Source organism: Symphodus melops, assembly GCF_947650265.1.
Source record: "Symphodus melops genome assembly, chromosome: 7".
NCBI classification, from domain to species: domain Eukaryota; kingdom Metazoa; phylum Chordata; class Actinopteri; order Labriformes; family Labridae; genus Symphodus; species Symphodus melops.
In genome coordinates, this window is record NC_136697.1 from 15479530 (window position 1) to 15500107 (window position 20578).

General features: G+C 42.7%; 1 protein-coding gene across 14 annotated transcripts in view; it reads right to left on the reverse strand.

Annotated features, from left to right (window-relative positions):
• The window catches only part of mbnl1 (muscleblind-like splicing regulator 1), a 46051-nt gene that overhangs the window by 8247 nt on the left and 17226 nt on the right, over positions 1 to 20578 (reverse strand). For 9 of the 14 annotated variants that reach the window (XM_079347626.1, XM_079347634.1, XM_079347628.1 and 6 more), the window contains 5 exons: positions 18094 to 19058; positions 5037 to 5207; positions 4578 to 4799; positions 2370 to 2609; positions 1227 to 1280 (listed from right to left, as the gene is read on the reverse strand). In XM_079347626.1, the coding sequence (XP_079203752.1) occupies positions 1227 to 1280; positions 2370 to 2609; positions 4578 to 4799; positions 5037 to 5207; positions 18094 to 18267 (861 nt within the window). In that variant the 5' untranslated portion in view covers positions 18268 to 19058. Of the gene's footprint in view, positions 1 to 1226; positions 1281 to 2369; positions 2610 to 4577; positions 4800 to 5036; positions 5208 to 18093; positions 19059 to 19449; positions 19662 to 20578 lie in introns of those variants that run through there. The other 5 variants (XM_079347630.1, XM_079347629.1, XM_079347639.1 and 2 more) reach the window with 3 other exon arrangements.

The following is a 20578-nucleotide window of genomic DNA, read 5'->3' on the forward strand; positions in this document are numbered from 1 at the left end:
GGTCCTCCAAAAGTTTTTTTTAATCTTTTTTTATTTCAGGCATCAGTGATGACAACAATAACATTCTCTGTGAGTTTCAGTCAGTCCTGGCATGAGGCCATCCTTGAGGTCTGAATATCTGTGACAAGATTTGATGATGGAGTGAACAATCATTTGAACTGTAATCATCTGTTATGGTGGGATCACTCGTGTATGGATTTAAAGAGTGTTCCTCTTAGCCCCACCTTTATCCATTACCTGACATGCACTAGTAACAGAGACATGCACACATTTGATTGAGCAGCTTCACAACACTGACCACTGACTTGGACGTAAGATTGAAGCCATGCCACCGTTAAAGAAGCTCTACTTCCCTAGCCCTCGCTGACTTTTGTTAAACAGGCTTTAGGTGATAAACTGATTGTGGCTCCTTGACACAAAATACCACATTTGAATTTGCGTTTGAAGTACGGCTGTCAGCAGTTAATCGCAACTGAGTGAGGTCCGAAATAAACGCACTCTTTTTCTTATCACAATTCAGGCATGCTTTAGGAGCACAGTGGATAAGCCTCCGCAGTGTCTCCCTGTGGTCGCAGAGATGGAAAACAACGACTTATTTCACTTTAAAAACCGAGCTGTGTGTGTGTGTGTGTGTGTGTGTGTGTGACTCAGCTGAGTCAGAAGTTATATCAACCTCATGACTTCAAACACTGCACTTTTTAACCACGCTTCGCTGATTTCATTTGGTTTTCTGAGCCGTGGCAAGTTCCTCTTCCCGTGGTTAACCTTTAAATCTATCAGAAGGCCCTCACTTTATTTCAGAATAAAAGCAGGATTAAATCCATCCAGCAAGTAAAGTCGTCACCGCTTAATACAGCAGAAGAATTCAAAATCAAAGCCTAGCAATGTTTGTTTTGAAATGCGAAACGCTGTAATTTCAAAGTAATTCAAAATGTTAGCAATCACGATTAACTATTGACATTCAGTGATTAATCACGATTCAAATTTAAAATGGTTTGACAGCCCGAGTTTGAAGTGATGCTTACATGAAGGTAACTGTTTGGTGCTGGATGAACCTAAATTCAGAAAGCCACAATCCTTTTATCACAGGCAGTCATAATGACAGATCAACAGGAGGAAAAGACAGACATTGACAACGACAACACAGATAGCGAGGTATCTCTGGTTAAACATACTGCTCTACAACAAAGCCACATGCCAAGCTAAAAGGTGAAAGGTCATAGTACCAGGTCAAAGGTTGCGTCGAGGGGTCGCTTCAGTGATTTGACAGCCGACTGAGTCTTAATTAGCAGGCAGCGAGCACATGATGGCAATGGGCCAATGGGGTTCAAGCGCATTAACATAAACCAGCAAGCAGAGGTGCATCATGGGGGCAGCAGTGCAGTTTGGGTATAGGTGAGAAAAAACAAAAACAAATAAAAAAACAAATCATTGGAATGCAATATACAAGGGGAAAACAGGACTAAGGCATGCACAGTGTGGATACTAGCTCTACTGCTGGACAGTTAAACAATCATCAATGATAACTACCATCTATATTAGTCACCGACACAAAACCATGGATGATTATAAAGATGAGAACATTATATGATCATTGCTTTAATGTGAGTCTCAGTGATCAAATTCAAGAGAAAAAAAAAAAAAAAAGATCCGATAGAATAATTCACAGGTTTCTGTTTCACTGCGTACAACATAGTCAGTGTCACATTCAGCTGCCAGATTCACTGCCTGGCTTCTTCAGTAGGAGCATGTAGGAAAAGCTGTGTGGCTACACTACTATTCAGAGGTGCTGTTACTGAGAGACAGGACTGAAAGCACAAGGAATCCATTTTTTTTTTAATAATGTCAAGAGGAAGAGAAGTAATAGAAAGGAAGCACATAAACAAAGGTGTCACAAACAAGACCAGGCCATCAGAATGAGAGCGAGAGGGAGAGAGAGAGAGAGAGAGAGAGAGAGAGAGAGAGAGAGAGAGAGAGAGAGAGAGAGAGAGAGAGAGAGGGAGAGGGGAACTAGCTCTCTGTTTGTTGTCTTTGATTAGATGATCAGGGAACAGACAATCTATAAACTCTGAAAAATTAGGAAGAAAGCAAAAACATAAATGTCAATGAGAATGTCCTATTGTCTGATTCCTTTATGTATACCATCTGGTTCTGAGCAGATTGGACCTAAACTGACTAGCAGACCTTTGAGATGTGACCTTGTAAAAGCAGAACTGAAAAAACAGCTACTCAAAAGATGACACACTTTCAAACACAAACATGAAATATTGCTTATTGCCTGATTGTAAAAGAAGAGGCGCTTGAATTCATTTCGAATCTCTATCATTTGGGTGTGACTGAGTGTGACCTTGCATGTACAGACTGCTCACCATGGCCGCGGCGGCTGTGGCCTGGTTCACCTGGTGCTGGGTAGCCTTAATTTTGGCTTGTAGGTGGGCTGGCGGATGGAAGTACTTGCACTTTTCCCGGGAGCAGCGACCCTTGATGTAGTCCATGCACACGGTGACGGTGTTGTCATTGTTGTCAATCATGGTGCTGTCTGATGGGTGGGCAAAGCGGCAGTCGTTCTCCCCCCGAGAGCAGTTGCCCCTCTGATACTCCCGACACACCTGGAAATGAAATGAGGAACAAATCATGAAAAGATGTAGTCGCCTTCAAACAATTAATGCAGCCCAAACAATAGGTCCAAGCAAAGATTTTCTTCTTTGTGTCCTTACCAACAACATATCAACCAATAATCATCAAGCTTTCCCTTTCACCTGGCATAGGGTGCATAGCTAAAACATCCATGACGCCTAAAAATGCACAAGACCTGCAGTTTCATAAATAAATTAAATACTCTGCTTCCAGGCCTTCCTCTTTTTTTAACAGCCTTTCACTCTGAAGATCAGATCTGTAGATATCTACGGCATGTTTCCTGTTTAAACAAAACTGCAACACATGGATTTAAAAAACATTACACTAAAAACGCTTTGCAACAGCTTTTTCACTTTATATGCAACTAACTCAACATGATAAACACAACAAAGAGCTGTGATACGGTTGGCACAGTGGATGTCTCCGACATGTTTAAAAAGTCTGTATGTGAGACACCAGAGGGCAGCACCTTCTTTCAAAAAAGAGGTAGCATGAGCACATGGGTATTTTCAAACATTATCTAAAGACATTTCTCTTCAGTTTTCTTTTGAGTGGAAGGACTTCACCTGGCACATCGACTACACACACACACACACACACACACACACACACACACACACACACACAAACATACATATATATATATATATATATATAGTCATGTTCCTGCTGTGGTTTATGTTTTCGTATTTTGGTTTGTTCTTGTTGTTGATTATTGTAAAGCACTTTGTAAACCTGTGTTATATAAACAGACTTATTATCATTATTTAAAATGTTTTAATACTGTTTATTTTCGAACATGATGTTTTTTCTAAATGTAAAGTGTTTCATGAATAACATGTTGTGTTATTATTTGCTGTCTTATCTGTTATGTGATTTTAAAGAGCAGACAAAATCCCAACATGTACGCTGTGCTACAAGGCTTTTGGAAACCTCTTTTTGATGAACTGCTTAACGTTTATGGTTTTAATGTGTGGTTATCGATTTCTTTATTTTTGTGTGAAACCCTAAAGAATATTCAGCAAGGAAATTAAGTATTGAAACATGGTAGGGACCCAAGTTGGAAATTAGCAATATACTCTTGAAGCAGTACATCAGTTTTATGCTTTGTTTTGAAACTAAGTTAAATTGCACAGTTCTTCTTAAATAAATAAATTCATATTTAAATATTTTAGATATTTCCAGCAGCAGAAACACAGTTTCATATAGTTGGAGATGAGAGCCAGAGAACAAAGGCTTCTTTTCTAGGCTGAACAGCAGTGGCCACAGCAGAGAAGGAAGATGCAGTCATTCGTCTGCTGACAGTAGCCTTGAACGACCAGAATTCAATGCTGCCGCAGCAAATGTTTTGCTTTGAGCAGTGAGAGTGGCTGGAAAGAACGTGTTCATTTGCTGCTGCTTCACTATCACTGCTGCTATGTAAAATCATTACCGCTCTTCCCACTCAAATAAATATTCAACAAGTTAAGGCTAATCTCTTGTGCTTGGTTAACGCAATTTCGAAAGGCGCGCTGCACAAAAGTACAAAGTGTGCTGGATATAAATGAGGCAGAGTGAGAGCGAGGCGGTACATTAAAAGTAAAAATTTAATTACTAACTCTGCATCACAGCCTCAAAATATATTACAGTTTTTTTCAGACACTTTTTATTTTGATCTACCTCTTTAAATCAGCTTCCACTTTACATGGCGTACTTACTATAAATATTTTAATGAAGTTTCATAAACAGTTTATGTAAGTCAAATAAAGGATTCTATTATTTGTGGCTTGTTAAACCTGTTTATAACACTTGTCTTTTAGGCATGTTTTACTCCCCTCCTGCTGAGAAAGAAAATCATCATGAGTTTATTAGAAGTTTCCTGGAATTCATTGAGAGGAGTATGATGAATCTATGCAACATAATGCACCAAAAACAGCTTTCTCTCTTAGTCTGTAATTTACCTCGAGTCTGTCTGTTCTCAGCAGTTTCTGAGCTGCAGCAGCAGCAGCGTTGGGGACTTGGCTGATGGTTGGGCTGGAAGCCATGAGGACAGGGGTGCTGGACATGATCTCTTGGGGCATCAAGCCGGGTGACATAGGGCTCAGGTAGGGATTAAAGGCAGCAGCTGCAGCTGCTGCTGCACTGGCGTTTGTAGCCATTCCTGGTGTAACCGAGAACATGGGCTGGACAAGAGCAAAATAAAATTAGAGGGATGAAATAACTGTGGATAAAATGTTCACATAAACTGTAAAGTAGGTGTTCTTTGAATAACAAAGGAGGGAGTGTTACAGAAAGAGAAATCAAAATGATTAAAGTGCTGCGCGGACAATGAGGGAGCAATGTAAGCGTGAGCCTTCACATGTCTGCCATCTCCCCATTAACAGTAGCTGTGGTGTGCTAATACGTGTGTGTCCTCTCACCATAGGTGGTAGCTGCGTGCCGGGCATCATAGCGTTGGCGAGCTGCATCTGCTGGGCCAGCATGGCCATGTTCTTCTGCTGGATCAGGTTGTTCCTGCCATTGATCTCAAGCTGGGTCTTTAGGTGGGGGGGAGGGTGCAGGTACTTGCAGTTCTCTCTGGAGCAACGGCCCTGAAAAGAGAACAGAGTCCGATTAATGTATGATGATTGTATTCCAGGCTAAATCACATAGGAAATGGTATCTGGGCAATTTATGGATACGTAAGAACAACCGGAATAAAGTATTTTTTAGGCCAGTCTAATGAAAAAGCATATATATATATATATATATATATATATATAGTGAAACATTATATTATCAAAAATGGTGCATGGCTGGTTCTAATGGATACACCCAATGACAGCATGCTACCTTGTTTATAGCAAGCACAATGTCAGACACTCATTAGATCTGGGCTCAGTCACTAATTGTTAACAACTTTCTAATTTTGTCAGTCCCAGCAGGGACATGTCTCTACGTTAGTGTGTGTGTGTGTGTATGTGTGTGCTTAGCTCAAGAAGCCATGACTGACACTGTTGTGCTGCTGTCCAGACGTTCAGCTTAGCTACGTGTTCGACCAACACTATAAATACTGTCCCCTCATAAAATCCTTATATATATATATGTCGTATCAGAAGTCATCCAGCGGTCAAAGTCTTTCAATAATGATCTCGGACAGAGATTCCTTATCGCTGCTAGGTCTGAGTCTGGAGAGGTGGAGTTAAATAAGAGGTACAACAAACACATACACACACACACACACACACACACTTATGCATGGAGGGTCATGCTCCTGTAACAGGTGGCAGCTAGACGTCAACTCAACGCGCACAGTGCAGTCCAGAGTTTACGCAGGATGTGTATTTACTTTCAGCACTCTGGCACAGCTGAGCTGACACTGGGGGACTGAGCTTTCCCCACCGGGATTCATCTCTGTACCCCGTCATGACTTCATCCCCCCTCTCGAAGCTCCTTCACTGTCACTGACACCAGACAGGTGCAAGGAAAGGAGGGGATGTAAGGACACTTTAATGCCAGAGGGGGCTTTTAAAGATATATTGTCCCATCCACTTGTCTGAAAATGCTTTCATGAGTTCACACTGGGTTTGCTTTTAAAATGATTGCAGACTGTCTCGCAAAAAGTAAGGTGACAACCCTACAGAAAGAATTGAAGGGGATTAGAGCCGTGTTTCCTCTCTCCAACTACTACTGCATACAGCTTCAGATAATCCATCACACATGGACACCAGGAAGATGTCCGTTTTATGAATGTATGGAATTAAATAATTATGTATTAAAGTTTGAACCCAATTAAAAGCTTCATTTCGAGGTCATGAAATCTTTCAAAACAACGTTCAGCAGAATGTCATGCTGAGGGGAGGTTTGCACTGAGCTGAGCAGGAATTCAGAAGAATTCTGACAACACTCAGAGGTGTGGGTGTGTGTGTGTGTGTGTGTGTGTGTGTGTGTGTGTGTGTGTGTGTTGGCTCGGGGGAAAGTGTGTCGTGCGCGTGTGTGAGGAGTTGAAAGCATGTTTTAATAGCACTTATTCAGAGAGTGACAATGGCATGCAGCAAGGGGAGGGTAAGAGTGTGTTGAGAGGTGTGTGTGTGTGTGCGTGTGTGTGCAGAGGGGGCAGCAAAGGCATGAGGGATCATGTTGCGTTCACCCAATATGAACCTGTTTGTCGACCCCTGGATTAACGGTGGGGTGTATGAAAATGTGTATTAAGTTTTATGGGTAATGTTTGATTTTAGCTTACTTTATTTTGTCATCAAGTTCCAAAAACAAACAAAGAAAAAGCCATCAACCACTATTGGCAGACAGAGAATAAAAAATGGGCTCCTAGAAGAGGAAACTTCAGCGAGAGAGAGAGAGAGAGAGAGAGAGAGAGAGAGAGAGAGAGAGAGAGAGAGAGAGCTGTGTAAGGGAAATTGTAGAACTTGCAGAAGAAGTGATTTGTTTGGGTCATCACATGCGGGGAGGTGAGAGAGAAATGGAGATGCAGGCAGTGAGGAGGAGGAGGAGGAGGAGGAGGAGGAGGAGGAGGAAGACACCGCTCCTCTCGCTACATGTTTGTGGTTGTGACAAAGCAGCCAAACACTCCTGCTCCAGCAACGCAGTGATTCCTTGAACCTTCTTGCTGGCATAGCCCTGAAAGCAACCACTCCTCCAAGAGCACCCCTCTCTGTGCCAGTGATACCATCTGTAACATCTCTTATCACTGACCTGCTCTGTCAACAAGGATTCAGACCTGGAGCGGAGGCTTATAATATCTCACTAAACCCAAACATTCTTAAAGGGATAGTCCAGACTTTTTGAACTTGCATGACATACGTTTTGATGGTGAGTGTATAACAACCGGCATGGCCCCTGTTTGGAGCTAATCTTTGTAGAGTACCAAATAAAAAGTTCAATATACAGTGTTCTTTAATAGTTCCCTGAGACCGCCATTTCAATTTAAAGCAGTCCCATTTTATTTGTTCCATTGAAATAACAATTAACACTCTTCTTAATAGTGAATAGACTGTGTCGTTAAATGTGTGTTTCTGTTTTTCGGTGTTAAATGTGTAGAGTGGAGGATGTAATCTATGTCTGTTTATGTGTCTCTCGTACAACGGTGAAAGCAAATTTCCTGCAAAGGACAATAAATCTGAATCTGAATTAAGAACTGCAAAGTGACTGTGTTAACGATTTGAATTGTTGCACATTCTCGGTTCAGTATTTAGTTCAGTATTTTCTTTTCTTCATACCCTTTAGATTACCATACTACCAAGCCAACTCCCTTTTAAAATACAATAAGAAGTCCTGCTGTTATATTGCCAACTGTCCAGCAAAGCCAGCCTTGTTTTTCCCAATCCTGCTGCCAGTTGAACTTCCCCTGCCTTCGTGTAACGTTAGTCGACATTGTGTTTTGTATTATTGGGGAGGGGGGGGGGGGGGGTTTGTGTTTTTCCTGGTGAGATCAGTCTTACCATACTTCAGGCCAAACAGAGAACAATAATCCCACTGCTACCGTACAGTCTGATTGAGGATAAATTTGTAATAACATGTCCCACCCTGATCGCTCTGCCTTCGAACTATCAACCACACTCCTTGCCTTTGTCGCTGTGTGGGATTTAAGCAAACAATGAACTAATGTGTAAAGAATGCTGGGTGGGGCTGCATCCCATCCTTTAAAGGGGAAGAGATGATGCAGGCGGCGAGGTGTTGTGAATCCACATGTGGGCTTGTGTGATGGGTGAAGAGTGAAAGAGAAGGAAAGGTGAAGAAACTGTAGCGTTTGCTGTCGGGTTAAAGACAAAAAACAAATGGTAAACTAATGATTTTGAAGCTCAGGGGGGGGGGGGGGGGTTGGCCATGTGGTGTGATGTTATGGCGTGAGCCTTGGTTCTAATGGCTGTTCTGGTGTGACGCTGCTCTATTCTCCACACTGCGTTCCACAATGACTTCTGTCTAAACATGCACAGAGATGAAAGCCCTTTCTCCTCACACATGCTGTGAATGAAGCTTTGTTTGGCCGCAGAGCAGCGGAGACTCAGAGGGCCGGGCCCAGTGGTTGGTCTCTTTGTCTACTGTGTGTTCGAATATGAGTTTTCTATCATAATTTGACTGAATCTGAGGAAGACTTACGCGATTGTAGCCCTGTTTAATTTTCTTGTTGCAGGGGTTCACATTTCTGTATCGGACCATGCAGTATCACACTGATACCCCAGTGATTATATCTATATCTCCCTGGTGGGGCCAAGTGTCCACAGTGATGGATGCAGCACAGCTTTGTGGTCAGGGAGTTGATGTGACCAGTGCAGCTTATTGAGATATGAAAGAGGGAGTGTTAATCAACGATAATAGTTGCAATATGCCCCCCGGTGACGCATTACCACCGCCCTCACAAACCAACAACAGAGAGAAATGGGATTACAGGCTACAACACAGACCACACACAGAGTGATGAGGTTAGCCACATAAATACAACATGTTTGTGTTGATGGAAAACTTGTGGGGGGGGGGGGGTTTAAGAGTTTTTGAAAATAAAGTAAATTCTTCGAGTTGGGGACACTTGTTGTCTCAGGTAAGTAAAAAAAAAAATAGGATGTGCATTAGAGAGCAGCAACTCAATCCTAGGACAAAAACAGACTGACACACACAGCAACCAGTTATTCACACTCGAGAGGGTGTTGGTTCTCAGAAATGCCTCAGGTCAGATGTCACGTACACAGAGCCCAGGATCCAAACTTAGACCTATTTGACTCAGACCTTTTTTCTTACAACGACACCTCCCTTCCCCCTCGTCTCTCTCGATATCTCTTCCACACAAACACACGTTCATGTGACTTTATTTACAGCTGAATCCTGCCTCCGCAGTCTCTGTTCAGAGACTTGCTTGCTCCTTCGCTTTGCGAGAGCTAACACGTTTACTTCGGTGCTTTTCATTATCAGTAATAACAGAGCAATCACGCAGGTATCGATGTGAGCCGTAGCACTTCATGAAAGCCATCCAGTCCTCGCAGTGTGAGAGCGTGAGGTGGCCTGGGAACATCCATTTAATCATCACAGCGCCTCTCTTGTCCAGTGGGACAAGGGGAGAAGCGTCATTGAGCAGAAATCACAAGGTCCAGGCAGCAGTGAGGCGTCACTAACTGCGCTGTTGTTTCTGAAATGACTGAGGTGTGCTTCTTTCTAAGAGCACGAACGCCTCACAGGCTGAGGATCAACGCCTGCAAAACCTCCAAATCAGCTATTTAGTGGTCTTGAAATACATTTCCATTGGTTGCTGCATCATCATCATGAGCAGCACATTGTTATGGTTCCCCGGTGTACATAGGTTATATGTTTAAGGAGAATAGATTGCAATCATTGCTTAAGGCAAGATTGGGCCATCATAACTGTCCCACATAAGTGTAAAAATCTCACACAGATAGAACAAGGAGAAAGAAGGGATAGTGATAATATATAAAGGAGTAAAAGTGACACAAAAAGACAAATCCTGTAACTAAAACAAAAAAGTTTTTTTTTCCATCTGAATGACATTGTTTTCTTTTTTGTTGGCGAGGTAGCGATACATGGCCTCTTAAAGTATCAAATGCCAAGAAAAACTAGATACACATGACACTACTTTTCTCTTTGATAAAACCTTCCTTGATCCGGCCTCTTTGTTCTCTCCTCAGTACCTTTCTGTCACTATCTGCACAGGGTACATGCCCTTCTTAGTTTCGGGGCACCATGTCTTTAGAAACACAAGGAAAGATTCCTCTTCTTTTAAAGGCAGTGTAATAACCACCATCAGGCAGAAGATTTTATTTGCAGTACTAACAGATTCAATCTGGCACGTATTATGCTAATCTGATCTCACAAACTGTAATCCTATCCAGAGCTCTAATCCCACTGTCAACTGGCCTAATCCTGTTTAGGGGTGCGATTATCTCCTCCAGCCTTGGCGCTGGCACAGACTGGATGCTTTCACACTCACTCACTCACTCTCCTATTTGCATTTACGAAGGGATTTTGCTCCAAATCCTTTTTTTTTTCTTTCTAAAATAGTCCCTTTAAAAGTAGAGAACTCAATTCACAAATTGTCTTCATACGTTGATGTCCAATTGAGCTGGACAAAAATTAAGTGGAATCTAATTCTTTTCAATGATTCTGGAAGGACAACATCAAGTATTTTAACAACATAAATTGACTCTCCTTTCTATTTAAATAGAGGACAGCTATTCTGGTTATGATTGAACTGAACAGTGAGTGGAGACTTTTACCAAGGTTACAACAAATTCTCGACCAAAAGTTATCCAGTTGAACAAGAGATGCACATTTTAGGTTGTATTTGGAAAAAAAAAATAAATAAATAAAAAAAATAAAAAAAAAATATATATATATATATATATATATACATACATATATATATACATACATATATCTTATCAGTGCATTTATCAAAACAGAGCAACATTGTAAAAAAATAGGTTGGACCAAAACTGCTCATGTTCGGTTCAATATAAAGAGACAAATGCAAAGGTGCCAGTATTAGTGATACACATTGTGCAGTATGCTGTGCAGTATAATTAGTTTAATTCGAGACTAGTTTGCGCATGACCCACAAAACTAATTTGGGCTAACAATAATTGAACTGCAGGTGGTGCGACTGTTTCAGGTCAAAAAACAAGGACGCGTGACATATCTGGACTAGCAAGAGCGGAGGAATCATTTGTGAGGATGCTGAAGATGTTCACTTCTGAAGTTTTTAAGTTGAATGTCACAAAACCAAACAGAAGCAAATGTGTACATTTCACTTTGTTTGGATGGGCTGTCAACATTATTTCTAAAATGTGGCCTGAGACTCCTGTAGAGATTCACATATATAAGTGGCACAAATCTGATTTGAGAAAAAAAAAAAACACATCACTTGTGTTGTTCACACTGTCATAAAAAAAAATCAGATCTGAGTCACATAGGGGCAAAAAAATCTGATTCAGGTCATTTTTATCCTGCGGTGTGAATGCAGCCAAAGTAATCAAGAACACTAGCTCAGGTATTGACAGGCCCAGACACTGCAGAAGGAATGTTTAAAAAGAAGAAAAAAACAACAAGTAGAGCAAGGGTGGGAAAACAGATTGATAGCCATAAGGGACGTGTTTCCTCGCTGCCCAACATTCCCATGCCTTTCACAACTTCCAGCGGGCACCTCACCATGCAGCTTCTCTTTCACATTCTGGCATCAACATAACGATAAGGAGCTGGGTGAATTTGACTGATGGGCCTAACAGCTGGCGTGAGGGAGGGGCAGCGTGGAAAGGTGCTGAGAGAGGAGAGTCTAAGTGAGTAGCTGTGCCCTCAAGCTCCTCTCTCACCTGTCTAATGGGAGGATCATGGCTGAGCTGACTGACTGAATATGAGATTGTTTGCATGGAAGAGTAAAAAAAGAAAAAGAAAAAGCTTACAACAATGACAGGAACACAGAAGAACGTGTATGTGCACTGACAGACAGAACAGAACATTAGGATTAAAATAAGATCATCTCTTTTGAACTAAATGATCCTCTTTATTATGTCGCTCTGGAGTTGGAATGAGTCACTTTGAAAAAACATAAAGGTTAGATTATTTCTTTAAACCTACTCACATTGGATATTCATGTCTTTATTACCTTTATGAATTACTTAATTGGAGCGCCCTCATTAGCAAGAAGGAATGAGAACAATGCGTGTGTACAGGGCATGTAGTTTTGTCAGAGTCAGTTAAGGCCTTAATAAGATCAATGCCTTTAGTTTGTTGAGGTAAAACAAACGACTTTGTTATTCTTGCGCTATATGACATTCATGCTAGCTTCATATGCCCAAGGCTATATCCTACATATGTAGGAATATATGAATCTAAAAGTGGAAGATAATGTATCACGTCTTTGATCTGTCAGTATTCAGGAATTGATGAGGCAAAGACAACCTCAGGCGATGTCATTTTTTTACGATATGTCTGTATTAAAATGAGAAAGAAAGAGGGGGGGGAAGAAAGAGAAAGAGAGAGAGAGAGAGAGAGAGAGAGAGAAGGAGAGAGGGGGGTGCTAGAAAAAGTAATCATTGTATCAGTGGTGATATAAAGGGGCTCAGTGTGATGGAGCGACGGGGACGGCTGACACTGAGAAGAAAAGACAGGCTGTTGTCACTGATCTTCCGTCACGTAAGCTAACAGAGAAGACGCACAGCCACACTGATCAGACGAGGATGCACACACCGTGGAACGAGCAGACCAAAGGATATCACTGTGTGTGGTTGTGTCTGTCAGTGTGCATGTACGTGTGCGTGTGTGTGTGTGTGGGCCTGGATTAGACTGCTCCTACCAGAAATCTCTCTTGCGTGAAAGTGAGAAAGACATAAGAATAAACCCATCCTCACTGGCAGGAAGAGACGTAAAAGATCCCACTTATTTGTATAAAAGCCTTTAGATGTGACTCAGCTGTTATCCAGAGAAACCTGCCCGTTTTAATCATCTGCAAAAAGACCGAGCACAGCCAAACAGGCGACAGCGTGATATGAACAGTCCTCCTCTAGTAAAAGCTAAATCATGTGGACCGCTGAATCCGAGCCTCGGTAATTTAAAGGAGAGAAGATATCCCATTAAAAATCCAATTAGGAAGAAGATTCAATGCATTGGCTGCAGAGGAAGAGAAACCCAGTCTGATTCATAGCGACGCTGCAGAATACTAATAGAAGACTAAAACAGTAGGGGTGCAGGTGAACTAGTGGTTAGTTTGCCTGCAGGAGAAAAGTTTGTCCTTGTAATACATCATCACTCTGTGGAAAGGTGGCCAATTTCGTTTCCTTCTAGATGTTTGTTTTTTTGGCTTGCTGTCTTTGGCAAAGAGTCTGCGAGGATCACACGTCTACGAGAGACTCGACCGATCTGTGCAAATAAACACAACATTTGAATCGCGTCTCGATGCTGCACAGATCTGTTTAGACAGCCACTGAGGAAGTTCGATCGTTAGTCGAACAGTTTCAGGTTTATAACATGTGTTACATTAAACTCTGTCCCGCTAAAGAATCCAATTTCAGCAGCATAAGAAATGATTAAAAATAAAGCTATGCGAAGCTAAATTTATATATAAAAAAAAAATCAACATTGTTTTAAACTTTCGATTTCACAAATTCTTCAGTGGCCAAAGAAATCGCTGCCTGCACGTGGCCATGAGCAGTGGGTCTCTTAATGTACTGTGCAGTGTTTGTCAGGCTGGCAGCATTAACAAATACGCATTAGCCTTCTGAGCTCACAACCATATGCCGACACACACACAAACATACACACACACACACACACACAGAGCATGTCATCGTGCTGCTTTTACTGCCCAGAGATTGGCCTGATGATTTGTTTGAAATCATAAAAAACACTGTCGACTATAGCAACGCTGCTAATGTTTACCCCACATGTCTGTCTGCCCGACCACCGCTCAGTCTGTGTGTGTGCGCGTTCAACTTCACTGCTCCATGCTACCACTGCACATAAACATGGCGCCAAAATAAGGTCAGCAAAATGAAAGGCAGAGATACAGACAGAGAAAGAGATCGAGAGATAGAGGGATATAGAAGAGGTATTTTACCCGCCCTCTGCTCTGCAGGAATGTAATCTTGGCTTAGAACGATCTGCTAACACAAAGAAACCCGCAGCACACTGCTACTATTACACATAGAACCCAAACACACTCATGCACATACACATTTAGTCTCTTACTCAGAACTCAGACATGATGACTGTGGGTGTGTCAGACTGGCAGGTAGACAAAGTACAAAGTACTAAGCTGTATTCAGTCAAGCTGTTCTCTTTGGTAGACAGAAGCAGCTCGTTTTTTCTTTTTTATGACCTGTTGGGTGTAAACAAAGACTTGCTGCGAGTCTCGAGTTCACACAAGGTCGTCGCTCGGCGGCCCTCGATAATTCCATTTGTTTACGTTTGTGTGTACAAGTTTGTGTGTCAACGTGTAAGGGTCTACCAGGGAGTAATGTGAACCATCCTGTCCAGGGATGGGTGTGGCTTGAAGTAAATGAGGTGGAAACCCGACTGAGCGGCAAATCAAGTAGAGGGAGCCGAACCAAGATGGGTGGAGAATGGAAACAAGCAACAGAGAGGAGGACAACAATTGAAGGAGGAGTGAACTAGAACAGTCTTGCAATAGATAAATGTAGGAGGGTACAGTATTTGAAAGAAGCGGGAAGTCGACCTCTGTGTGGGTGGGGTTGGAGTTACAGCATTTATTGACTGTGTGAGACTTTTTATTTCAGACTTATTAAAGTGTAAACAAATGAGGCAGGCTTTAGCTCACCTACTTCTGAAACCTGATCTGACTTACCTGGTCCAATCTGAGAAGAAGGCCGTACTGAAACGACGCAAGTGATTAGAGCTACTGTAGTCGGTTACATCCTCGACATTGTTTTTTTTTTTTTAAAAGTCAGAAACAGCACAGCTCAGAGGAGCATAGCTTACATGTCCACCTGTCTCATCAGTTATCCTGTTTACGTTAGTATTTAAGCAGATCTAAATATTTAGGCCAAAGTATTAATCTTACAGATTTAGTGTCAGTGTATCATTCCTAACTTGTCTGCTCAGTGGTTTATCATTAACAGACAAAGTTGCAAAGCTTATTTTAAATCAGGGAGTTCTGGCAGTCGTTATCCTTCTCCAAATATTTACCCCCCTTTGACATAGCTGAGCTGTCTGTGCTGCACAGGCAACAGAAAAGGCTCCACACTGAGGTTAAGGCCAAGTTTAAGGCTAGTGAACACTCCCACATACACGTGTCGTGCAGTGTACGTGTACGGACAATTGCACACAATGACGACTTAGCTTCAGTTCTGTGGCCGACACGACATGGTTGTTCTGATTGGTTCTCTTGCTTGGGTGTATCTCATCCACATTTGATTACTCATTAACGTCTTCCAATGAAAGCTTGCGAGTAAAGTCAAACTTTTTATTCCCTGCTCTAATCCCCTCAACGTAGAGTCTACAAGTGTGGGGTTTTTTTTTTTGGTTTTTTTTTGCAGGCACATGTTTTTGTATGAGGCTATGTCTGGTGTGTGGACCATGTGAAAAGGAGGCCAAAAAAAAGAGAGCAAATGATAGAGTGACAGAGAGAGAGAGAGAGAGAGAGAGAGAGAGAGAGAGAGAGAGAGAGAGAGAGAGAGAGAGAGAGAGGCTGTTGGGAAAACGACTGGGTTTGGGTGTGACCCGCTCAACTATGCACTGGTGATCATGTGAGACCTGGTCTAATTATACACCTCTCAAGAAGAAGGCCGATCCTCTCTCATGGGCAGAGAGTGTGTGCACATATGTTCAAGTGGGTGCAGACTGCAGACTGCAGAGTGTGTCACAGGGTGGGTGAGGGGGCCAAAGAGGTGAAAGACGTGTAATTGAGAGCAAAGTCAGTTCATGTAAGACAACTACATTGATCAGTTGCCCTATTTAAAACCCTTAAAGGTGAAAGGAAAGTAAGATGTGATTTGACAGCGTGTGGACGACGTGTAGGACTGCGTAAGAAGAAATCCTTATTTCATGTCTTATTTCCATGCTGTATACATCGGAACAACAGCCTTTGCTTCTTGTCCTCCATCCACTTAAATTCTCTCTGTCTCTCTCTTTCTCTCTCTCACCCCCTCTAGCTTCCTCCTGCTGTTTCCACTGTGGGTTTTAGAGACCTGCTCTGTTTTTCATTACCAGTGGAAAAATGGGGCAAACAGTTAAAAAAAGTATCAACCATCTCCATTAATACAGGGAGTCCTAGTGGAAAATGAGTCCAATCAACTAAAATAGGCCCCTTGGTGCCTTAAAAAAGCCTACGTATATTTGCCAGATGACCTTTACCTCAGAAAGACTATTAAAACAAAACTTTACCGATTGAGATCATTCAGCATTGAGATAAAAGCACTACTGTGTTATCTGTTAATGTCTCCATGTCCATGATGAATTCAGATGAAGAAATCATGTGTGATGTATGTATTTTTAACTTATGTTTCGAAAAAGGGATTTGTAGTTCCTTTTTGCAGTTTTGGCCCAAACGTTGTAGGTTTGTTTGATCGTTTTGCCTGGTCACTGCCTGATCATTTTACAGGTAAGCACTCAGGCGATCACAGGACGGATCCTAAGTTGTTAACAATCAGACAGTGTATCCAGACTATTTACTGAAAACACCAGATCACGTGACCGAGCATGTGTGTCTGTAAACTGCGATGAACAGTTTGGATAAGGTTTTTTTTTTCTTGCCTCCTGAGAAGTTGGCAAACCTAAAGATTTGTGTTTTTCAACAAAAGTTGAGGGGAGTCAAGAAAAGATTTGGGCCACTTCCACAATAGGATTGACAGCGAAAAAAACACACTTAAATTGAGTAAATATGTCATAACAGTGATTCGATTTAGCACATGCACTAGGCATTAGCGCATTGTGAGGAAACTTGGGAAGACTTCAGCTTGGGCTTGACAATGTTCCTCTGTCCACATCTGGCCATAAACACTGTTGTGTGAGTCGACTCACACACGCTGTCCTCATCATAACCCTGCCTCGGCTTGAACACTGCCAATGACCACGAGTCACCAATGTCTGCAGGGGCAGAATACAAACAGAAGTGAAAAACACTCGCAGCCGAACCTGTGTGTGTGTGTGTGTGTGTGTGTCAATGCTGGAAACTTTGGGCTGGGGTCCGCCCATCTCTAGAGATCATGTGCTCCGATAATAAGACCGATTGTGAAAGAGAAAGAGAGAGAGAGAGAGAGAGAGAGAGAGAGAGAATGAGAAAAAGGGTGTTTGCTTTTCTGCCTGAAATTGGAAAATGAACGCAGACGTTGACCCAATCAGCCCCTGTCTTTGCATCTACAGTATATCTATATAGAAACCACCAAACACACAGACACAAACCCCCTCTAACTGCCCCCAGCTCCTTTATACAGGAAGTGGTTTGTCTGACTAAGATCTACATGATGACGCTATCGCCTTGTTTCTAACTGTCGGAACATGTTGTGCTCAGGGCATCCATATCAGTCTGTACATGTGATAGCCTATTCATCCATGTTTTCTTTTACAAAAGCTGGCACACAGCATTGTTTGCCCTTTCAGTGTTGAAGTAATGGTTACATGCCACAGTGTTTCTCCACTATGTAACCGTTCTGAAATGTGAATGATTCCCAGTATAAAAATAGTGCAGCAAACACTCAAGCTTCACAGTGCAGTGTTACCAATGCCTGACTTCTACTTCCTGAATCTGGAAAAAGCTTCAACCCCCTCATTTCACTCCTCTCTGTTCTCTTTGATCACATGTTGTAGTCACCTGACCAGAAATAGGCGGGACCAAGGAGAGCACATGCTGTGTCCAGACGGTGCACTTGAGTGCTGTGGGGAACTATTGCTTCAAGTTTACAACATGCTAAATGTCCTCTCGCTGCTTGTCAGACTGAATGTGCTTGTTCTCTTATCGGCTTATCATTTTCTCCAAGATGTGACCACTAGACTTCCTGTTTACAAACCTTGCCTCTGATTTCTTACCTTGAGCGAGTCAAAGCAAGCGATGACCCGTCCGTTGTCGATCTGACAGCTCTTGGCCGGATGAGCGAACTTGCACTCCTGGTCGGAGCGTGAGCAGGTGCCCCTCTGGAACTCCCTGCATACCTCAAGTGTCAGCCACTTTGTGTCACGAATATGTGCCATGTTCATTGTCATGGCAACAAGCTGGCAAAAGGTATTCCGAGTTTAAATCTGCACGCTGGAGAATAAAGAACCTCTAAGGTTTTAATCCACAACCTTAAGGTGTTTTTTTTTGTTTATCTGTTGTTATAGTCTGTGATTTGTGAATGTTATGTTGAAATGAAATATATATATATAAAAAGTTCCTATTGATTGAGAGGGATCCTGTTCCAAAGTGAAATGTTGCAAAGTTACGCTTGGCTGTAAATGCTGGAAATATATCCTAAACAGTCAACCAAAGAGGAAATGTTTATATCCTGGGGAGGACTCCGCCTTACAATGAATTCACTCTTAGTTTGAATTTTCTCTTGCTGAGCGGTTCTCTCTTCTGCAACATTCAAAAGCCCAGGAGGCAAAAGATGAAGAACACAGTCCTATGGTTGGTGCAGTGAAGCAGGCAACAAAGGTGATAGTCTGGGTGTGGCCTGCAACACGTAGGTTAAGGACACTGAGGACCAAGTGGAGGCTTAGAGGGTTGAAGGCGAAGGTTAAAGGCAGGGTGGGTGAGATGCTGCTTGGGCCTGGTGGTGTGTCGGGCTGCTGCGGTAAGGCTGGTCAGTTGGCAGAGGGGCTGTCGTCAAGGAGTGGATGTGTGATGTCGGTGGTTGGACGAAGCAGGTCAGGGAGTCGGCTGTGAGGAGGGTGTGGTCGCTGTCCTTGTACTCGTGTTACTGTGGCAGCAAGCGAGCGAGGTGGGGTGGGGGGGGAGGAGCTTCAGCTGTAGAAGCAGGTCAAAGCTGCAGCAGACATCAGGGAAGGCACTTCCTCTGGGGAGAGAGAGAGAAGGATAAAAAGGAGGGAAGGACAGATAGATTAGTTTGATGATAAACATGCAATAACAACGCTTTTTTACATTTATTTCTCTTTCATAGCAGGTTCAGACCTGCAGTTGTTTTCAAACTTGTGCACATGTGAAGCTATGCGGCGGTTGGAATGACGAATAAGTAAAAATGTCAGAAATGCAGGGGTGTCAGCTAAAACAAATAAAACATTCACCAGCCCTGTGCTCTAAACACACATGGTGCGCACATCACACCGCGTCACACAAACACACAGACACACAAATACACACACTAAAAGACACAAAGCAGCCATTCAGAACTTTCCACCTCCTTCGGTCGAAGCAGGAAAAATCGGATCAAATCCTGTATCACTTACAGTCGAGTACCGCGAAGCAGACCATTGCAAATGTGTCTAGAGGTGAGAGAGAGGAAGAGAGTGAAAGCAGAGGGGAAGTCGAGGCAGGGCATGTGGGAGAAGAGGTTAGTCATTTCCCTTCTTGCGAAGCGGTGCGAGCGTTAGGGACCAATGAGAGCCGGCGGAGTTGCAGCAACATTCATGGCTGCGCGCCAGGTGTGAGCAGGGGGAGGGGCAAAGAGGAGGCTGACCTGCCCGCTGCTGGAGGAAGAGAGAGAGAGAGAGAGAGAGAGAGAGAGAGAGAGAGAGAGTCAACTAATCACTCCTCTCACGTTTAATGTTATTGGGTTTTTTTGTTTCTTTTTCTTCACAAAGATGATACTTTTCTTTTAAACAAGAAACTTTTCAGATCTTTGAGAAAATCAGTCTCTATGAATTTGAGTATTTATTGAAAGAGCCATCATCAGCAGAGCGACACTGCGGTGACCTCGCACAGATTTGAACTTGTGATAAACCATGTTTATCATTACTCACTTGCAAATTTCCCCTTTATCACATGTAGAACAGATCAAAGGTTGCAAAGTGTTTATCATTATTTTGTAATGCAGCTTGTGGTTTCTATTTTTGGTAAATCCATTGTACGGGGTTTTCTCACAGAATTTGAATGACTGGACTCCCGGGGGCCCGTTCTGCTCTTATCGTGCTGGCAGGGTTACCGGACACACCCTGTGTAGAGGAATCGCTTTTTCCCAGAACAGCATGTGCAATGCTACGAGCTCCGCTAACTTTACGGCACTGCAACGCTGCAACATGGTATATCAGAGCCCTGCAGCAGTACAGAACAGGTCATGATGACCAAGCATCGTGGATATTTTGTTACAGATAGAGAGAGAGAGAGAGAGAGAGAGAGAGAGAGAGAGAGAGAGAGAGAGAGAGAGAGAGAGAGAGAGAGTGAGAGAGAGAGAGAGAGAGAGTGAGTAAAGAAGGACACTGCGTTGTCCCACCTTGGTTGAACCTTTTGATAGCAAAAGTAGCTTGACTGCGACAGATGACCTTTGGAGTGCAACCTTATTATCACAAACCACAACCGCCCAACCCCCACATAACACACCGACACACACGCAAACATCAAAAACACAGGAGAAAGTCC